The 17,471-nt window shown below is 56.8% G+C and overlaps 1 protein-coding gene across 5 annotated transcripts in view; it reads right to left on the bottom strand.

Annotated features, from left to right (window-relative positions):
• The window catches only part of COL5A1 (collagen type V alpha 1 chain), a 171,987-nt gene that overhangs the window by 47,456 nt on the left and 107,060 nt on the right, over positions 1-17,471 (bottom strand). For all 5 annotated transcript variants that reach the window (XR_011432493.1, XM_070251090.1, XM_070251089.1 and 2 more), the window contains exons 26-32: positions 14,990-15,034; positions 13,989-14,042; positions 10,372-10,416; positions 8,221-8,274; positions 5,855-5,962; positions 4,928-4,981; positions 2,395-2,448 (exon numbers count right to left, since the gene is read on the bottom strand). Coding sequence is in view for 4 of the 5 variants with exons in the window: in XM_070251090.1 (XP_070107191.1) it covers positions 2,395-2,448; positions 4,928-4,981; positions 5,855-5,962; positions 8,221-8,274; positions 10,372-10,416; positions 13,989-14,042; positions 14,990-15,034 (414 nt within the window). In the remaining variant the exon portion in view is untranslated. The remainder of the gene's footprint in view (positions 1-2,394; positions 2,449-4,927; positions 4,982-5,854; positions 5,963-8,220; positions 8,275-10,371; positions 10,417-13,988; positions 14,043-14,989; positions 15,035-17,471) is intronic.

Genomic DNA, 17,471 nt, shown 5'->3' with positions numbered 1-17,471 from the left:
CTGTCCCTGGCCCCTGCCTACAATCACAGTGGCCCCCAGAACCCCAGCCCCCGCCGTCCTGCTTCATTTTTCCCCAGAGCATGGGCCGCCCTCCGCTGCGCTACTTTACTTATATTTATCTGTTCATTGTCCCGCCTGTAGCAGGTGAGCTCCTGAGGGCAGGGATGGGGTTTCTCCTGCTGGGTCCCCAGGGCTGGAAGAGCCCCTGGGCCCTAGGGGCAGAAGAGAATGGACGGACACAGTGACATGATTCAAAGAACCACACTGTCACTCGGTTTGAAAGGACGGTGAGAGCGCAGGCCCGGCCCTAACCCTGGGCAGTTCGAAGCCACCGGGCACGGCTGGGGACGGTCACAGCTCCCTCTGGAGGCCTCTTCCCTCCCATGGGGAAGATTCCAGAATAAAGGCATCTCTCTCAGAAGGGGAGGACGGCAGATGTGCTGCAGGTCCAGAGCCTCGCAACCCTCCCGCAGGGGCAGGGACGCGGGCTCTCACTCGGCGGCGCTGTGGGGACCGGGCCGTGGGAGCCCGTGAGCCGAGGACTGAGTGGTCCGGGCCTCGGATCAGGGTCTCGTCCTTCTGCCTGATGAACCTGCGGCAGTGAGCTTGGGCCCTACGAGCTGGGTAACCGCGCTTCCCGGGACAGACGTGGCCATTTCCCCGAGGCTCCAAGGCCTCTGCTCGCCTCCAGGCCCCCAGCACCCAGGACGGGTTCAGGCACCTGCCCCCACCAGGAGCAGACGTGCACTCCACTTATATTTGGCCATTGCCCAAACCTTTCCCTTTTGTAAAGTCAACACCTGTGTCATCTCCCCTCTAAGTGCCAGCAGTCCCTCACCCACTGAAGTGGCCACCGGATACATACACGGACACACGCAATCTGGAAAATCCCTATAAATTCCCAAATTAGATGTTTCCTCGGGTTGCTGTCCATGCTTCAGGTCCTGGGAACCACATGCAATGTCACACCAAGAGCAGCCCCTGGCCCCACGCTCCCCTGCTTTCCAACCACCTCTGCTTTCAACGGGGCCCCTGGTGACCCACGGTGCTGATGCGCTGGGACAATGGCCCATGGGGGCTGCGGGTATCCAGGCACCTGTCCAACCTTCTCAGCTCAGAGGTGGGGAGGCTGAGAAGGGAGAGGGGCTCAGACCAGAGTACCGGCCCAGATAGATACATGGACAGACAGAGACAGAAGGAAGAACCAGACAGGTAGATACATGACAGACAGACACACAGACAGACACAGACATAGACTCAGACCCAGACATAGGAGCACTATAGATACGATATCCACACAGATACACAGATACAGATACACACGCAGATCAGATCCAGATGCAGATACAGACAGACAGACGGCTAACAGTCTCCCTGTGTTTATGCTGTTGACTGGCACTCAGAATACTTCCCGTTCTCCTACGTGAACCTGGCAGACACAGTTGTCCACACGGCTGGAAGTCTTTCTCCCTGCTTTCAAGAGAGCTCACCATCTCTGCTTAAACACGGTAACGTGAGCTTGGAGCGAGCCGTCTGAGGAGGCGCAGCCCAGCCGTCTGAGCCAGCCTGGGGCCGAGCCAATGGGCTGGGTCCGTCATAGCACGTGCAAGAGCTGCAGTCCTCCTGAAGCCCGAGGTCCTCCCCGGGCCTGCTGTGCAGAAGGGGCCCTGCACGCACCCCACAGACCGGCCGCTCTGTCCCCCACATGCCTGGGGACAAGATCGGCTCAGAGTCGAAGGCCCAAGATGACCATCTTGATCCCGTTTTCCTGTGTGGCGATGTTCAGGCACCATCATGTGATTTCCTTAATCAGAGGCTGGGGCAGTCCTTGCTGGAAGGCCTGGGCCAGTGAGGACTCAGGAAGGTGGGGGAACACGATTCCCCCAGCCCGGCCCCATGGAACACCTGTGTTCATGGCGACAACAAGGGAACAAGTGCATCACACCCAGGTGGGTGTTCTGTGACAACGGCAGCTTGGGAACAACAAGGGAGGGAAGCTTCCCGAATTGGGAGTTAGTGAGACATAAAATAAAACTCCTACTTTTCCTTTCCTTATAAAATTAGCCTGGAGGAAATGTCACTTGGGTAGAAAGAGAAGAATCTGGGTTTCGCTAATGACCTGCTGAGATGGTGGCGTTTATCAGAAAGCTCTATGTTCCTAAGTGCTTTCCTTTCCCGCCTGCTGCCCCTTCCTGTCGCATCACCACCCAGCCCAGTGTTCAGGAAAAGTCACCAGCGCTTAGTGCTAAAGGCCACGAGCTTAAAGTCAGCCATCTGGAGAGGAGTTCTGGCAGCAAAGTGGGTGAGAAATAAACAGGACATACTGGAGGATATTCCTGCTAAATCCCCAGGCAGCAGAACAAGCCGTCTGCCCAGAGGTCAGGCTGTGCTTACCCTGCCACCCTTCTCGCCGTTGGCACCGGGAAATCCAGGAAATCCAATAGAACCCTGAAAGAGAGTTAATTAAGGAAGAAGCGTGAAAACTGGGCCAGCAGGACAAGCTGTGCTGCATGTGCCAGCTGCAGGAGGAGTCTGTTAGAGTTCACAGGCTCTGCCACAAACTCCACTCATCCACACACCCATCTGCCCATCCATCCATCCATCCACCCATCATCCATCCACCCACCCATCATCCATTCATCCGCCTACCATCCATCCATCCATCCACCCATCCACCTACTGTCCATCCAACCACCATCCATCCATCCATCCATCTGCCCACCATCCTCTCATCTACCCATCCATCAATCCATCCATCCATCCATCCACCCACCTACCTACTGTCCATCCATCTACCCACTGACCATCCATCCATCCATCCATCTATCCATCCACTATCCATCCATCCAACTACCCACTCACCCATCTGCCCACCCATCCACCCATCCACTATCCATCCATCCACCCACCTACCCATCTATCCATCCATTAATCCACCCACTCACCCACATCCACCTATCCACGCAATTATTCATCCATCCATCCACCCACCCTCTCATCCACCAACTCATCCACCCATCCACTATGCATCAATCCACACATCCACCCATCCACCCACCCACCCACCGTCCATCCATCCATTCATCCATCCATCCATCCATCCACACACCAACCCATCCACCATCCACCCTTCCACCCATCATCCACTCAATAAATACTTCCTGAGCATCTCACAGAGTCCAAATCTAAAAACCAAAACTGAGTCTTAACCATGGCTCCCCTTTCTCCCTCTCTATACCCTCTCTTCATACACTCACGTCTACAAAATGGCGGTACTTTGGGAGAAAAGGGAATGCATACGACTAAGATTAACTGGAGATGACATATGAAGCTCACATTTATGACAGTTTGTTTATTGCTCCTTGTTGTCATGTTTCGTTACTTTCCCAGAACACCTCTAAATAAAGCATGGCAGTTTGTAAAGTCAGAAATGAATGCAAATTCATGCACCAACTGTAGCCTTTAACAGCTCTTTAAGTCTAGAAATCAACAAGGTGCACAGAGACAGAAAATGAACCTAAGGACTTTGATTTGGCGAATATCTAAACACCTCCTGTGTGAGCTCCCCTGTGACACTGTCGGAGGCACCTCACCCGCCCACGGAGGTGCTTACTGTCTTCAGCAAGTCTCTACTCTCCACGTGGCTTAAAATCCTGACCTGAATGTATGCCTAGACCTTGAAAAGTCTGCCAATTTCCAAACCTTGTACTTCACCCAGGGGGCTGAGCTTGGCCAGCCCACTCAGACGCCCACCGGCCAGTCCAGACAGCAGACGGTACCGAGGAAGCCTGGGGCGCAGGTTCACAGAGCTCAGTGCACAAGCTGGGTCACCGTGTGTGAAGGCCAGTCGCTGCCCCAGGACTTTCCAAACTGCCCGAGCAGCTTCCAAGTTCTGCCCTCGCCTTCCCAAAAAGCTGCCTGAACTTGACCTATATAACTCTCCCTCTCTCCCAAACGTCTCCTCTTCTCTTCCGCCCTCCTGCAAAGGGACATGGACTTCAAGAGAGAAACATGAACATCAGCCCCTCCTTAACCGCTGTGCTGTGGATGCCACCGCGGTCAGCAGGTCAGGAGCCATGTCTCAGCTGTGCTCGATGCATCGCTGTCAGATGGTCAATAAGGTCTTTGTTCCTGGCCAGCTGCCCCCTGCGCATTGGGAGTGGGTCTACACGCCAGTGTGAACACAGGCCTTCTATGGGGAGGATGGGATGCGTATTTCCTTAAGCGGAATGAAAAACCTAGAGGGGCCGCCCAGCCCTCACGGCCCTCCCTCCATGAACAAGACAGAGCAGGCAAATCTGGAAGGCGCTGAGCTGGAGGACGGCAGAAAACAGTGGAGATGCAAACCTGGGAGGGACAGGAGCTCTCCTTGGCTGTTAATTATGTCTCTAGGGCAGGCAGCTGGTCCCTTTTAAGGAAGAACTCTGAATAATCAAAGGTGAGATTCCCAAAAAAAATGTTCTAAATGATTTCCAAAGCCGCAAGGGGCTGCTTCACTTAAAGCAGAGCGTGATTTCATGAGAAGGGTTTTTTTTTTCTTTTATACTCAGTTAAGAGCAAATAACCTTCAAATCTCCAGGGTGAGGCAGAGCTGAGAGAAGTGTCATGAGTTCTGCATGTGGAGAAACCAGTGGACAGGGAACCCCGACAGGGCGCCAGGCGGTGAGGACCCTGAAGCGTGGCCCATGGCCAGGCTGGTTTTGCCCCCTCTCTGAAAGGCTCGACTAACTGTCCAAGTGTCTCCTTCCAGCCTAGCCAAAGTAATGCAAAAGGCTGCGAACAGGGCAGAACCGAGAGACACAGCAAATGTGACATTCCGTGTTGTCACAGCAGCCACCCTAGGAATGCAGGATGGACCACCGCGTGCTGGGCCGGCAGGGGGCTGGTGAAGCATCCTGTCATAAAACCTAACACAGCTGTAAATTACCTTTGGCCCTTGTCTTCCCGGGTACCCGGGTAATCCTGGGACTCCGAGTTTCCCCTGGGGAAAAGAAAGGAGAGGCATTAGATGGTCAGCACAGTATTGCTCATCCGTTTTCTCAGAGGGGAGAGAAACCAGTGTGTCGGTTGGGGACTGGAGTCGGACACAGTTTCCGAAGGACACGGTCATTGTGGAGAGGCCCCTGCCTGTCCTTCTGGGATGGTGTCTCCCCATAACCCCCGCCCTGATTTAAAAGCAAAGGTCCCATTGAGGAAGCCAAAGTGGTTAGAGGCAAATGCCCTGAGTAAAAGAATTCTTTATCTGTGAGATCCTGCTTCACGCTTTCGTAAAAGAGTTCTAGCCGTGGGCAAGACGAGGCAGGAGCTGCGTCACTCTGTGAGCCCATTCCCGTGCGGGCACAAGATGAAGGGCGGGTGGGCAGCCTCCTGCAGCTGGAAACGGCAGGGGTAAGAACAGCTGCATTTCGGGAGCGTCCCTCCGACACGCCCAAGCCTTCATTCATGCTAGCTTCCTGCAACTTTGGGCTACAGTGGGGGACGCTGTTATGACCCCCAGCGTAGAGGCAGGAATTTGACAAGGACAGGAGTCCCTGCAAGGACAGGAGACGATGCACGAGCTTGCCAGGGCTCAGACCCAGAGCCTCGTGAACACTGGAGGAAGGGGGTCTCCCAAGGGACTGGCCAGGCACTCAGAAAGACCAAACCCAGGACGAGAGAAAGATTGATCTGTCAGCAAATTCACTGGGAGGGCTGGCAAGCGAGCCAGGCGGGAATGAAAGGGACAGGAACCCGTGTCAGGAGTCACACCATCCTCCACGTAGGGGGCTCAGTCTGACTCCGTCAGCCGCCTGGACTCCGGATGCCATCGGGAAGGGTCCGTCTCTGGTGCAGTCAAGCATCCTGTGTCACGTACCTTCTCCCCTGGGGGGCCCAGTGGACCGGGGTCGCCATTCGGGCCTCCACGACCCTTTGGGCCTTCGGGGCCATCTTCTCCTCTGGGACCAGGTGGGCCAATCTCCCCCTGCAAGTCAGAAAAGAGAAGGTGAGGGAGAAGCCCCCAGTCTCCACCCCGCACCACACGACTCTGCCAGCCTTCTGCGAGCGGGCACTGGATCCTGGCCTCTCGGGGTAAGAGCGGCTTGGCCAGCTGGCCGACTCCGGCTCCTTCTGGCAGATGAAACCTCCTCGTGTCACCAACAAGGCCAGAGCACCGTGCCGCAAATTACAGGGCTCTGCTGAGCGGCCACGCTACCCCCTTGCACAGAGCGGGGCTGGCCATTTTCTCGAGGCCACATACTCCAACTTCCAGTTACCGTCTCTGAATTGAGGGCCTCTTGGATGAGAGAATTTTGGCTAACAATAGTAGGCTGAACTGCCGTTTCCCCAAATGGAGCAGAATCACCCAGAAAGCGCCAGAGGAGCTTTCTTTTCCTGAAACCCCAGGGGGTGCTGAAATGGACCACAGCCCCTGGACCGGTCAGCTGCTTGGGTGCAAGTGGCACACGGGGACCCCAGGACGTGTTCCAGGGATGGAAAGGGCCCAAATGCTGCCTCATCCAGCTTCTCCAAGTGTCAGATGGGGAGGCCCGGCCAGGCCAGGAGGAGGCCCTTGGGGGCTTGCCCAGGTCAACAGCAGCCCCCCCGGCCCGGCCTCACCTCCTCTGACCCCTGGTTCCCAGGAGCAGCTGCAGGACAGCTGTGCAGCCCCCCAACAAAAATGTGCATCGCACGAGAACTGTCTGTCCTTAAGAAGTGGTGTTCTCCTTCAACAAAACAATGCCCTGCATTTTTACTGAGCACCCCGGAAATGCCAAGCGCCAGGCAGAGATCCCTCTCTGGGAGAAATCAGACTGATGGCCCTTGTCCCCTTCCTGAGGAGGTGTCTCAGCTCCTACGTCCCGTCCTCATCCAACCGGAGGTCCACTCAAGAGAAGTGCATGACGGTGCAATCGTTTTTGAAAACGTGCCCTCCTCATATGGACCCCAAATGTGTGCTTTGAGTTGTCAGAGAGACGGAACAAAAGGGACTTTCACCAGCCAAACTGAGAGAGGCCCCTTAGAGGTGGGAAGCCACGGTCCTGCCACTATGGAGAAAGTTCTAGAATGCTGTTTTTGGCAGCAACATAACTGGGACATAATTGTGAAACGAATCCCTCTCTTTCATTTCCTTCCTTCTGACAGAAGCACAGATCGCTTCTGCCTTTTCAAGATTGGGACAAAGCGCCGAGCGCACAGGGCCCTCTGGTTCTGGCATGCTCCGAAAAGACGCCTGCAGATCTGCCTTATCGGGGAGTAATTACGGCAGCCAAGCGACAGCCCTGTTCCAGCCGACAGCTGTCTGTCCAGGTGTGCGTGCAGCTGCCGCCACGGCTGTGCCCCCCCTCGGGGGGGGGGGTGGGCATCTCATTTCCTCCCGCCTGGGCTTCAACTCCTCCCGAAGAAGTTGTCGGGGAACTTCAAAGTGCTTGCCCGCCTGAGGCAGGCAGCTGGCCCACTCACCAGAAACTTGCTTCAGTGTTATTTGCATCACCCTGTCCTCGTTTACATGACAACACGGCCAGTGGCTTTCTGCGGAGGGCCTGCCACGTGAGCAAACCCCATTGTCCCCCAGCCTCGACCAGCTCTCTCTGGAGCTGAGATAAATTATGTATTCCAAAACCAGCCAGGTTGTTGCAGCTTCTCCTGACAGCCCAGCAGGTGATCAGAGACCAGAGGGACCACTCGGGGGTCTGGAAGAGCAGCTGAGGAGACGTTTGGGGGACCGAGATGCTCTAAGGGCTGGCAGGGGCCCCCAGACACTCGCAGGGTGCTGCCCAGCTGGTGACTGGCCATGTGGCCCTGGAGGCTGCTCCGCTTCCTGGCTGGACCGGATCGTTTCAGCACCCCATTCCCTCTCTCTCCCAGGCACCTCTCATCCTCCTTCGAGCCAAATGAACTGCTCTGCCATCCAGTGTATAGGCCAGGAAAAAACGCATCCCCACTAACCCACCCACCCGGGGTAAGGACACAGAGCGGAGGGGCCAGGTGACCACAAGGTGACCCCAGGACCCAGGGGGTTAACACCAGCTGACTGCCGCCCTCGCCTCCGAGCTGCAGGCTGAGGAGCAGACAGAGCGAGTGAGGCCGTGGGGCTCCCGGCTGTCCCTGCCTGGATCTCGTCAGAGGCGTCACCTCCCTCCTGAGCAGCTGTGCTGTGGCCCCAAACACCCCCAGAGCCTCCTACAGACTCTCCTGCAGGGCCGTGCACCCAGCTCTCCCGTCCTGCCCCGAAATACTCACCCGATCGCCCTTGATGCCCATGTCTCCTTTAAACCCAGGAAAGCCGTCTTCACCCTGGACAAGGGACAAGAGAGAGAGTCTCGGTCCACGTGAAAGAACCTCCCTCCCAGGTCCCCACCCACGGCCTCCGGGCCACCACACCAGCGCCAGACACGCTGGGCACAGGATTCTGAGTGCTCTGTCCCCTGTCCCACGTGAAGTGTGTTCCCGTTAACCCTCGGCATTCATGGACAGAAAGTTCTGCGGTTGTGGCCGGCTCAGCAGCCCGCAGCTGGAGGGCTGTGGCCCTAGTCGCCCATCTGCTTGACCCGGCTTGAATTTGAAAGCTCTGCACAGCTGCACAGTGAGCAGCCCAGCGCCTGGGCTGCCAGCGCCCGTTTCCTGGAGCAGGTTTGTCCTGTCCACGCATCACTGTGGGCCCAGTAACAGATGATGGGCAAGCATTCGAGAAGGGGGAGCCGGACAGCAAATGCCCCCAAGAGAAACTGGACTGCCATCACTGTCCTTGCAAGTGAGAGCAGAGAAGGAAAATGGAAGGGAAAGCATTTAGGGAAGGGCATGGTGCTGCCCACAGGGCTGGGCCTCGGCCGAGCAGGTGCCCCAGGCACGCATCCTGCGACATACGGGGAAGCTGCACACATTAGTGCCATTTGTGAACTGGGGCATTCGCCAATGTCAGTGGCCTCCTGTCCTCTCAAGCCTCCAGCCTGGACTTTCTTCAGCCAGAAAATCCTCAGATACCGCACACAGGGCCCGCTGGGCTCCCGGGAGAGGGGCCCTGGCTGCATTGTCCCTCTTAATATCCAGGGTCTGCATCCCAGCATCGTTCATCCGCTCCAAGGGGACAGAAAGGAGGGGACCTGGGAAAATCAGCCAGGCTGGCAACATCAAGGCTGGCCGGGAGCTCGCACAAGGAGGGAGGTGACTCTCCGAGATGTGATAAGAATTTGGTTCTCTCTGGCCAGCCGCCAGGCCCGCGGTCCTTATCCGAGGTGTTCAGTTAAGTGCTGGCATCTCAGCAGCAGTGGCCACGAATAATGCCAAAGTCCAGGAGACAGCTCCTCACCCCCCACCGGCTCAGGCTGCCTTGTGTCCCTTGGGGACACAGCAATAACTCTCCTGGCCAAGAGGCAACCCCGGGCAGCCCAATCAATGTTCTCTCAAGCAGTCATGTCTTTGGCTAAAGGACAAATGTGACAAGATACATATGGCCAACCTGGGGCTCTGGGAAGTCATCTTCTGCGGGACAAAGGTCCCAGGACTAACGGGACAAGATTTAGGGATGAGAAGCCTACAAATAACCCTGACAGCTGGGACGACGTCTGCAGCGTGGGGAATGTGCTTGGCACTCACCCCGATGGGCTCCCTTTAGAAAGCGGTGTCCTCGGGGTAGACCCGCCCTCAGTCCCCTGCTTCCTGAGCCCCCCGGAAGCCATCGCTGAGCGCAGGGCTCCTGCCCTACTCTGGATGTGCCACGGAGGGACCCGAAACAGCACGTGTGCCTCTCTGCTTCTGCTCCACAGGGAAGCCCACTGAGAACAAAGACTACGGACAAGGACGCATAGCAGACGGCAAAGATGGTCCAGCTGCTGTGTCATCTCGGTCCAGCGTGGTCACTCGAGCCACCTCAACAATGGCCGATTCCACACAAAAGCATCCATGCCTGACACAGCTGGAGGTCCTGGTGGCACACAGGGACGCTCTGCCCCCAGAGCATCCTCTCTCCCTCCTCGCCCAGCTCTGCCGCAGCTGGAAGGGCGACCGGGATGAACATCTAACAACCAAAGGGACCATTTGCCAGCTGCCCTGTGAGGCGGCCGCCTGGGAGGGGAGCACAGGGCATCACTGGCCTCTGTGGGCGAGTGGGGGGCTGTGCGCTGCCCCAGGGCCAGGGCCTTGGCCCTGGGCAGGGGGCACAAAGCCCCTGACCTCCGGCTCTGCCAGAAGACGCACCCACGGCTCCGAAGGCCTGTCTTCCTTGACTAGTTTTTCCTCTTGAGAACACTCTGTCCCGCAGGGTGGCATCAATTCCCTCCATACTCAGAGGCGACATCAGCCTCAGCGGGTGTCATTGGAGGGCTGTTCCCGATGAGCCCACCAGCCAGATCCAGCTGCGGCTGGGCCACCGCTACGGGAAGGAAGGACACTCACCTTCTCGCCCTTGGTGCCCTTCAGACCACGGATGCCATCTGCCCCCTGTGCAAAGGAAAAGGAAAAGGGACCAGTCACAAGGCGGAGCCTCTCCTGAGCTCTCGCAAGAAACATACCTGAGCCCTGAACATGGAGCAAGGCGAGCTCTTGGCAGCTGACCACCAGCCCAGGCGCCCGCCCCCAGACCAGCTCCCTCTGGCGTGTCTGCTTCTCGGGAGGAAGAGGGAAGAGAGCCCGGGGGCTTGCGGAGGCACCTCCTGTCCTCACATCCAGCATCAGCGATTCCCAGACCAGCCTGCACTGACACCTGCCCTCTTTCAGAAACATCCGTCTCCCTGAGGCCTGGGGAGCAGGTGGGACATGAGGCCTGAGCATGGGCTCCAGAGTCAGGCAGACTGGTTCAGTCAGGCAGACAGGTTCAGACTGGTCAGTGGGGCAGACCGGGCCCCGCTCCGCGGCCTCTGACAATGCCCCAGGCCTCTGCGTGCCTTGCTTTCCTCATTGGGAAAGCAGAGGTGATGACAACCCTTAAGCCATCACTGCCGGTGGCAGGGGAAGGCCCATGAGGCCTCGAGGCAGTGCCCGGCGCACCAGAGGTTCGCCCCCAACGGTAGCTCTGCCCATCTGACTCTTTTCTTTCTCCATTGTTGCTATTAACATGTGACAACATGTTATAACACTACTAATTACTAATAATACCAACAGCGACAATGATTACTATTACTCTAACTGGCTCAGGACGTGTCTGGTCTCCGTGTAAAGCAGAATCCGAGGGTGGGATGTGCCCTCCCCTCCGCTCACTGTGCGGGTGCCCGCCCGGACTGGCTAAAACCCATCCCTGGAATAGGGTCGAGCAGCCACATGCTGCACCCGCCGAGCAGGGGACAGAGACTGACAGCCCATGGCCAGAGGCCTTCTCAGGCACCTGCCCACGGGACCCTGAGAGGGGCCAGACCTCCAGACCAGTTGCAGCCGAGGCTGCAGCCAGGACAGCGGAGCCACTTCCGAGCCCCTCAGGCGGCCAGCTGCCCATTTGTGGAAGGAACTGGGCACAGTTTGCAGGCCTGAGCCTTTTCCCCGGGACCAAGGAGAGGAGCCCGAGAGAAGCTGGACAGTGACTGAGGGACAGAGACGGACACACGCTGAGAGTGCGACCTCGGCCTGGAGGGGACCGTGACCCCAGGAGCACCCTGAGCTCCACTCCATCAGCCCCAGAGAGAAGCTTCCGGACAGAGGAGAGAGAGGTACAGTGCCCGAAACTCTGAGGCCATGGGGGCTCTCGCACCGGCTCTGCTCCTGCTTGCAAGGGCAAGACAGAAGCGCGAAGATCCCTCCCAGACCTCAATTCTAAATCCTGCCTAAATTTTCCCATTTTTGGTGTCAGAGGCCAGCGGTATGGGACGGAGTGGACAGACAGAGCATTTGGGGCCAGCTCCTTCCTTGCTGAGCGGCTGCCCTGCGCCCTGCAGGGTGTGAGCAGCATCTCTGGCCTCTACCCCTTAGATGACAGTAGCTCCCCGCCCCCACGCAGTGACAATCAAAAATGTCTCCTGACGTCCCCAGGGGCAAGAACCGGCCCCGACTGAGAACCACCGGACCAGAGCATCCACTGAGGCCCCGGTGGGCCGGCCTGTGGGGAGGCAGAGCAAAGAAATCACAGGACAGCTGAGCGGAGGAAGCTGCTTGACCAGCGGACGTGAGAACCAGGAGGGATGTGCCTTTGCCCAAGGCCTTGAGTGAAATCCTATTGGGGTCTTCTGCCGGCCCCCCAGCGCCTGTGGGCTCAGGGAGGGGCGGCAGTGATTTTACTGACAGTCAAGCCCAGCAGACGCCCCTCAGACAGGGGCAGACGGAGGGCAGCCCCAAGGACGCTCCAAGGTCAGTGATTCAAAGATCCAAGCCCCTTCTCAGGGAGGAGGCAGGACTCGGTGGAGAAAAGCCAAGCCTCCCTTCCCAAGGGCTGTGGGTCTCCAATGGCGACAGCTCGGCTGTCACTGCCACCCCCCACCGTCCCCTCCCTCCGGGGCTGCTGCTGGTTAGGCTGTGGGCTCCGCTTACATTTCCCAGTGCACGGGGGGATGCAAGTCTATTTCTCCAGTGAAAACAGTGTCCAGCCTCGCCACTCCTTCCAGGTCTGCCTGGACGGCTCATGCCACGAATGCATTTTAATCGGACAGACAGGACAAGAGCATCTCCACAACATTTTCGAGCAAACACCTTTTCAGCCGGCAGAAGCAGCGTTATGCAATTAGCCACGTACCGTAGCTGGCAGAGGCTTCTGCTGTGTGACAAGAACTTGTAAAATAAACGTGCATAGAGCTCACACAATCAGCATTTCTGCTAAATTATCACCTTATAAAACTCACTAGGCCTGTGCCGGGGAAAGTCTGCTTTGGAGAGAGGCCTGGCCGGCCTCCGGCTCCCAATGTGGGGGAGTCTCTGTGGGGCTCTTGTCCTTGGGACACCTGACCCGCTGGAAATGGAAGTCGGGGCCACTAGGGGTCAAGGATGGGGCCCTTGGTTAGCAATAAGCAAGTCTGGGTTTGAGTCCTGAGTGCAGCATTGATTTTACAGTAATTGGGGCAAGTTACTGAAAACTGAGGTCTCGGGGTCTCCATCATCCACGCCACGGGGCAGCCGCACACCTCTGCTTGAAAGTATGAAGACCAGTGGGCTATGGAGTAGGGGGCCAGGAGCTCAGGGGTGTTCATGCAAATCCCTCAAGCTAAACCAACTGTTTCTTATTTACAAACGTATATATTTCCCTTCACATGGCGTAAAAGTCATTTGGAGGGAAGAACCACCATTAGCATTCCTGGGGATGGGAGGCTGGGAGATTTCAGACACCACAACGTCCCCACTCGGAGAAAGGAGGGTGCCCCCCCGACACACTCCTCGGGGCACGTCCCTCTCCAAGTAAAGGTGCCCGACGCACCCAGAGGGCAGCGAAACTGGACACAGCTCACGGCAAACACAGTCAGCTCTAACGGGACGGACGGGACCCGTGTTTCGGATATGGTTCTGGAGCTCTGGGTCCCTTTAACGAGGTTCTGGGAGCCTTTTGATGGCAGAAACATGATTATGAATAAATGCCCAGCTCCCACGACCTCATCTCCCGACAGCTCAGGCCTGCCCAGACGTCACGGATGGGGACAGACTCTTCCTTACTGGGAATGTGCAAATGGCCCGGAAGAAATGTCTCTGAGCTTCAGGAAAGAGCGCCAAGCTCCTCACCTCGGCTGAGACCCGCTGTGTGCGAGGGGCCCAAGGGAGCAGCAGGGAACTTGACAAACAGTGACAATAAAAGTCACGTGAGGAAAAGGCGCTACTCTGTCCTGACAGATGGCCACCATCATGCATCGTGTTGTCACAGACACACTGGAGACGGCCCCCTGCTCCGCATCAGCCCTTCCTGGCTCCAGCTGGTCACCCCCTGCCTTGCTCAGGCCCCTGTCCGGGGACCTGACCTCCCACATAGGAGGCTGGGAGGACCAGGGCTTCTCCAGTCCAGACAGGAGGGAGGTTAAACCACGGAGAAATTCCCTAAAACTTGTCAAGCCTCGGCCCACAGTCCCAATCTTGACCTCCAGGAAGATGTGGGGCTGCAAGAATCTCACCTTGACACCTCGAGGACCCGGGTAGCCGATTGGGCCCTGGGGGCCAGGCGGACCCTGAAACCAAAGGGGAAAGACCATTAGCTCCGTCTCCAGTGGGCGGCGCATGATCGAGTCCAGTCCACTCGGGGGACCTTCCAGCACAAGCCAGAAAGCTCGCGTTCCACCAGCAAATCCCCTCCTGCTACAAGCAGAGCGGGTATCCCAGGTCAGCCCCTCGGAAGACATACGGGGCCAAGTCCCAGGAGCTCTTGGACCCAGCCCCCTGGGAAAGGCACAGCTCACGTCACACAGTGAGTGAGAACACCTGCGACCAAGCGAACTGCAGGTCACGCAGGAAGTATGGGGCGGGGGGATGGGGAACGGGGCTCTGAGGCTTCGGAGGGGCCGAGCTGCCATTAATGAAATGCACTCCGGCCTGGGGACCTTGGAGTAAAACGGGAGAGCCTCCGCTGGGAGGAGGGGACATGGCTGACCACCCAGGGAAAGGACAGCCTCTGACAGCTTAAGGGCCTTGCTGCCTACTGTCCACAGCTCCCCAGAGGAGCAGGCGTGGGCCTGGGGAGGCCAGGAGTAGGAAGGGAGGCAGCACGGGACTTCGGCCACACACAGGGCAGCAGGCAGATCCCCGAGGTCTCAGGCTGCCTAGAAACCAACCCAGCTTTAAACCCCCACATCTTGGGCCCCGAACACACAGTGGCAGTGGGTCAGTAGGAGCCTGTGGTCCAGAGCCTGCACCATCGCCCAGTTCCGTGCGGCCAAGGTCAGGGCTGCCCCTGCACCCCATGTGCAGAACGAGTATGGGCTGGGATCACAGGGACCCAGATGGGGTGGGAGGGCCTGGCTTCTCTCGGGGGGAGGTCCCCACTCCCCAGACACCGAGGAAGGGGCGGCTGCTCCTGCTTATTCCCTCCTGAACGGGGTGCCCAGAGCAGAGACGGGGCCAACAGCCCTGACCGCCTTGAGGACATGCTGGAGGGCCCAAGGGCACGGCCTGTACCCACCTGGCCTCCTTTCTCTCCTGGAGGGCCTTCTTTGCCAGGGTGCCCCTGTCAAGAGAGAGAAGACCAGCATCAGTCAGGGCTGCTCAGGAGGGAGGCTTGCTGACCCCCCACCTCCCCAGAAATGCGACAGCAGGGCCCGGCTCCCGCCCACCTCCTGCCTCCCGGGAAAATGAAGACGGAGAGCCCTGGAAGCGACAGGCAGCTGAGCGCCGCTCGGTCCCTCCCAGCCAGCTCTGAGCTGGTCCTCCCGCCCCTGACCCTCGGCTGCTTCCTCTGTAAAACGGGAGCAACAGTAGGCCACGGTGATAGCCAGAGCGGGGAGCGGGCTTCAAAACCACAGGTGGGCTCCCGCACAGCCATGGGCCATGTCACCTGACTCAGCTGGCACCCTGCCCGCCCTCGAGTGTGGGTGAGCAGGGACAGTGACAACCAGACATTTGCTCGAGGTCACCCAGCAAATGAATCTGTGGCTAAACGAGTGATGACGTGGCCCAGACCTCCAAGGGTCCGAGGGTGCGCACAGGTCTTCACACAGGTGCATCAAATCCTCAGACGACACTGACGGAGAGGGGAGCCGAGCAAAGGTGAGGACCCACAGCCCATGCCAGACGTGGCCTGAGCCCCAGCAGAAACGGTGATGGCCCCTTGGTTACCACCCCTGACCACCCCAGCCCCAGTCAAGTCCACTCGCAGGAATTCGAGCTTCTCTGACTTCCCAACCCAGGCTGCTCGCTGGGTTGCATGCCTTAGAGGTCACAAACCAAACACAGATGACAAAAGCAGGAAGAGAAGTATTCGCTGTCTGCAAAGAGAGTCCCACCCCCGAGGATTCCAGGAACCAGAGGCCAGGTGGTGTGGTGGGGATGCTGGCAGGGCAGGGCCCAGCCACCCAGGATGAGCCCCCACAGGTGGGCCAACACTGCCAGGGTCCCTACGGCCTTTCCAAGAGGCCCCACGAATGTTTGGGGTCTGAAACAAATGCACTGGCTCTAAAGTGAAGAGAACCCCAACACTGAAAGTGACAAATGTCCAATGAAAGGTCAGCTGCACATGAGCCCGGTTACCTAGTACTCAGGACCTGCTCTGGAGCAGAGGTCAGCCGTACTTGCCACGGGCGGTGGGAGCATCCTCAGGAGCGTGACACAGTGCAGGTGGGGCCTCTCAGTGACAGGGACCTGCCCCTCTCTCCCACATGGGTTTTTGGGGGCCTTTACTGCCACTTCCATCAACTGCAGACATCTTTCTGCTTAGGAACTTGGGGGCTTGGGTGGGGGGAATGTCTGTGGGTGGTCAAGCCCCAGGATCCCAGGGATACACACAGCGGGCAGACCCCACGTCCTGGTCACTGAGGGATGCGAGCTGCCCCTCCGTGGGGTAACGCCCTCACTGACGTGGTGGCGTTATATATGCATATAACAGGCCTACAGCACTGAGCTGCCGGCCGAGGAGGTGAGAGAGCTCGTTCACGAAGCACCGGGCTGTGGCCACATTGTGAGTGACCAGCAAATGGCAGCAAGTATTGTAATTACCACTATCAACTGAATCGAGGCCAAACTGCTTTAGATGCATTTTAAGTTGTATTTATAGAATGAGAGTAACTTTTTTGGGGGGCTGGGGGGAAAGCACAAGGCTCACTTATTGAAAATGTTTGAACAGAAAAACATTGAAAGGAAATTTACTACAATAAGCATGATTGCTTTTTGTGCCGTGAAAGGCCAGGCCGTTTTCCTCTCTCTCCCTCTACTTGTTCGCATTTTTCCAATATTCTATAACTAACGCTACTTTTACAATAGAAAAATAATAAAGCTTAAATTATTTGTATTTGATATTTTTCTGATTAAAAAAGTAATATATGCTCATTGTAGAATATTAGGCAAATGGAAAAGAAGATGAAAATCCTTTATAACCTCGCCACTCACAGCAACCACAGCTAATTGTGTGGATAGTCCCTCTAATCGCCTTTCTCCGTGCATATGCATGCAAGATTGGCGTCGTATGATATATTTTTAACTCACCATTATATCATGAGCCTTTTCTCATGTCACTGCATATTTGTTGAAATTTGATTTTTTCCTGGCTCTGTAATATTCCTTCGAACCATAATTCATTTACCCATTTCCCTATCGTGTGCGAGCCAGAATGACTTAATACATTCGGAAACTCCTCACCTTCCTTGAAGGGTTTTTTGTCAATCTTCCTTCCTTTCTTTCTTAAGCCAAAATCAAACCAATACAAGGGAAAGAGGAAGCAAAGCCCTCTCTTTAAGGCTGATCAACAACGTGCTGCTGCCTCTGTTAGGAGAATATTTACTTATATATTTATTTATTTACTATTATTATTATTATTATTATTTTTTGGTGAGGAAGATTGGCCCTGAGCTAACATCTGTTGCCAGTCTTGCTCTTTTTGCTTGAGAAAGACTGTCAGTGAGCTAACATCTGTGCCAATCTTCCTCTGTTTTGTATGTAGGATGCCGCCACAG

Source organism: Equus caballus, chromosome 25 (assembly GCF_041296265.1).
Source record: "Equus caballus isolate H_3958 breed thoroughbred chromosome 25, TB-T2T, whole genome shotgun sequence".
Classification (NCBI taxonomy): domain Eukaryota; kingdom Metazoa; phylum Chordata; class Mammalia; order Perissodactyla; family Equidae; genus Equus; species Equus caballus.
Note: the sequence above shows the minus strand (reverse complement) of the source record. Positions and strands in the feature narration are given on the sequence as shown.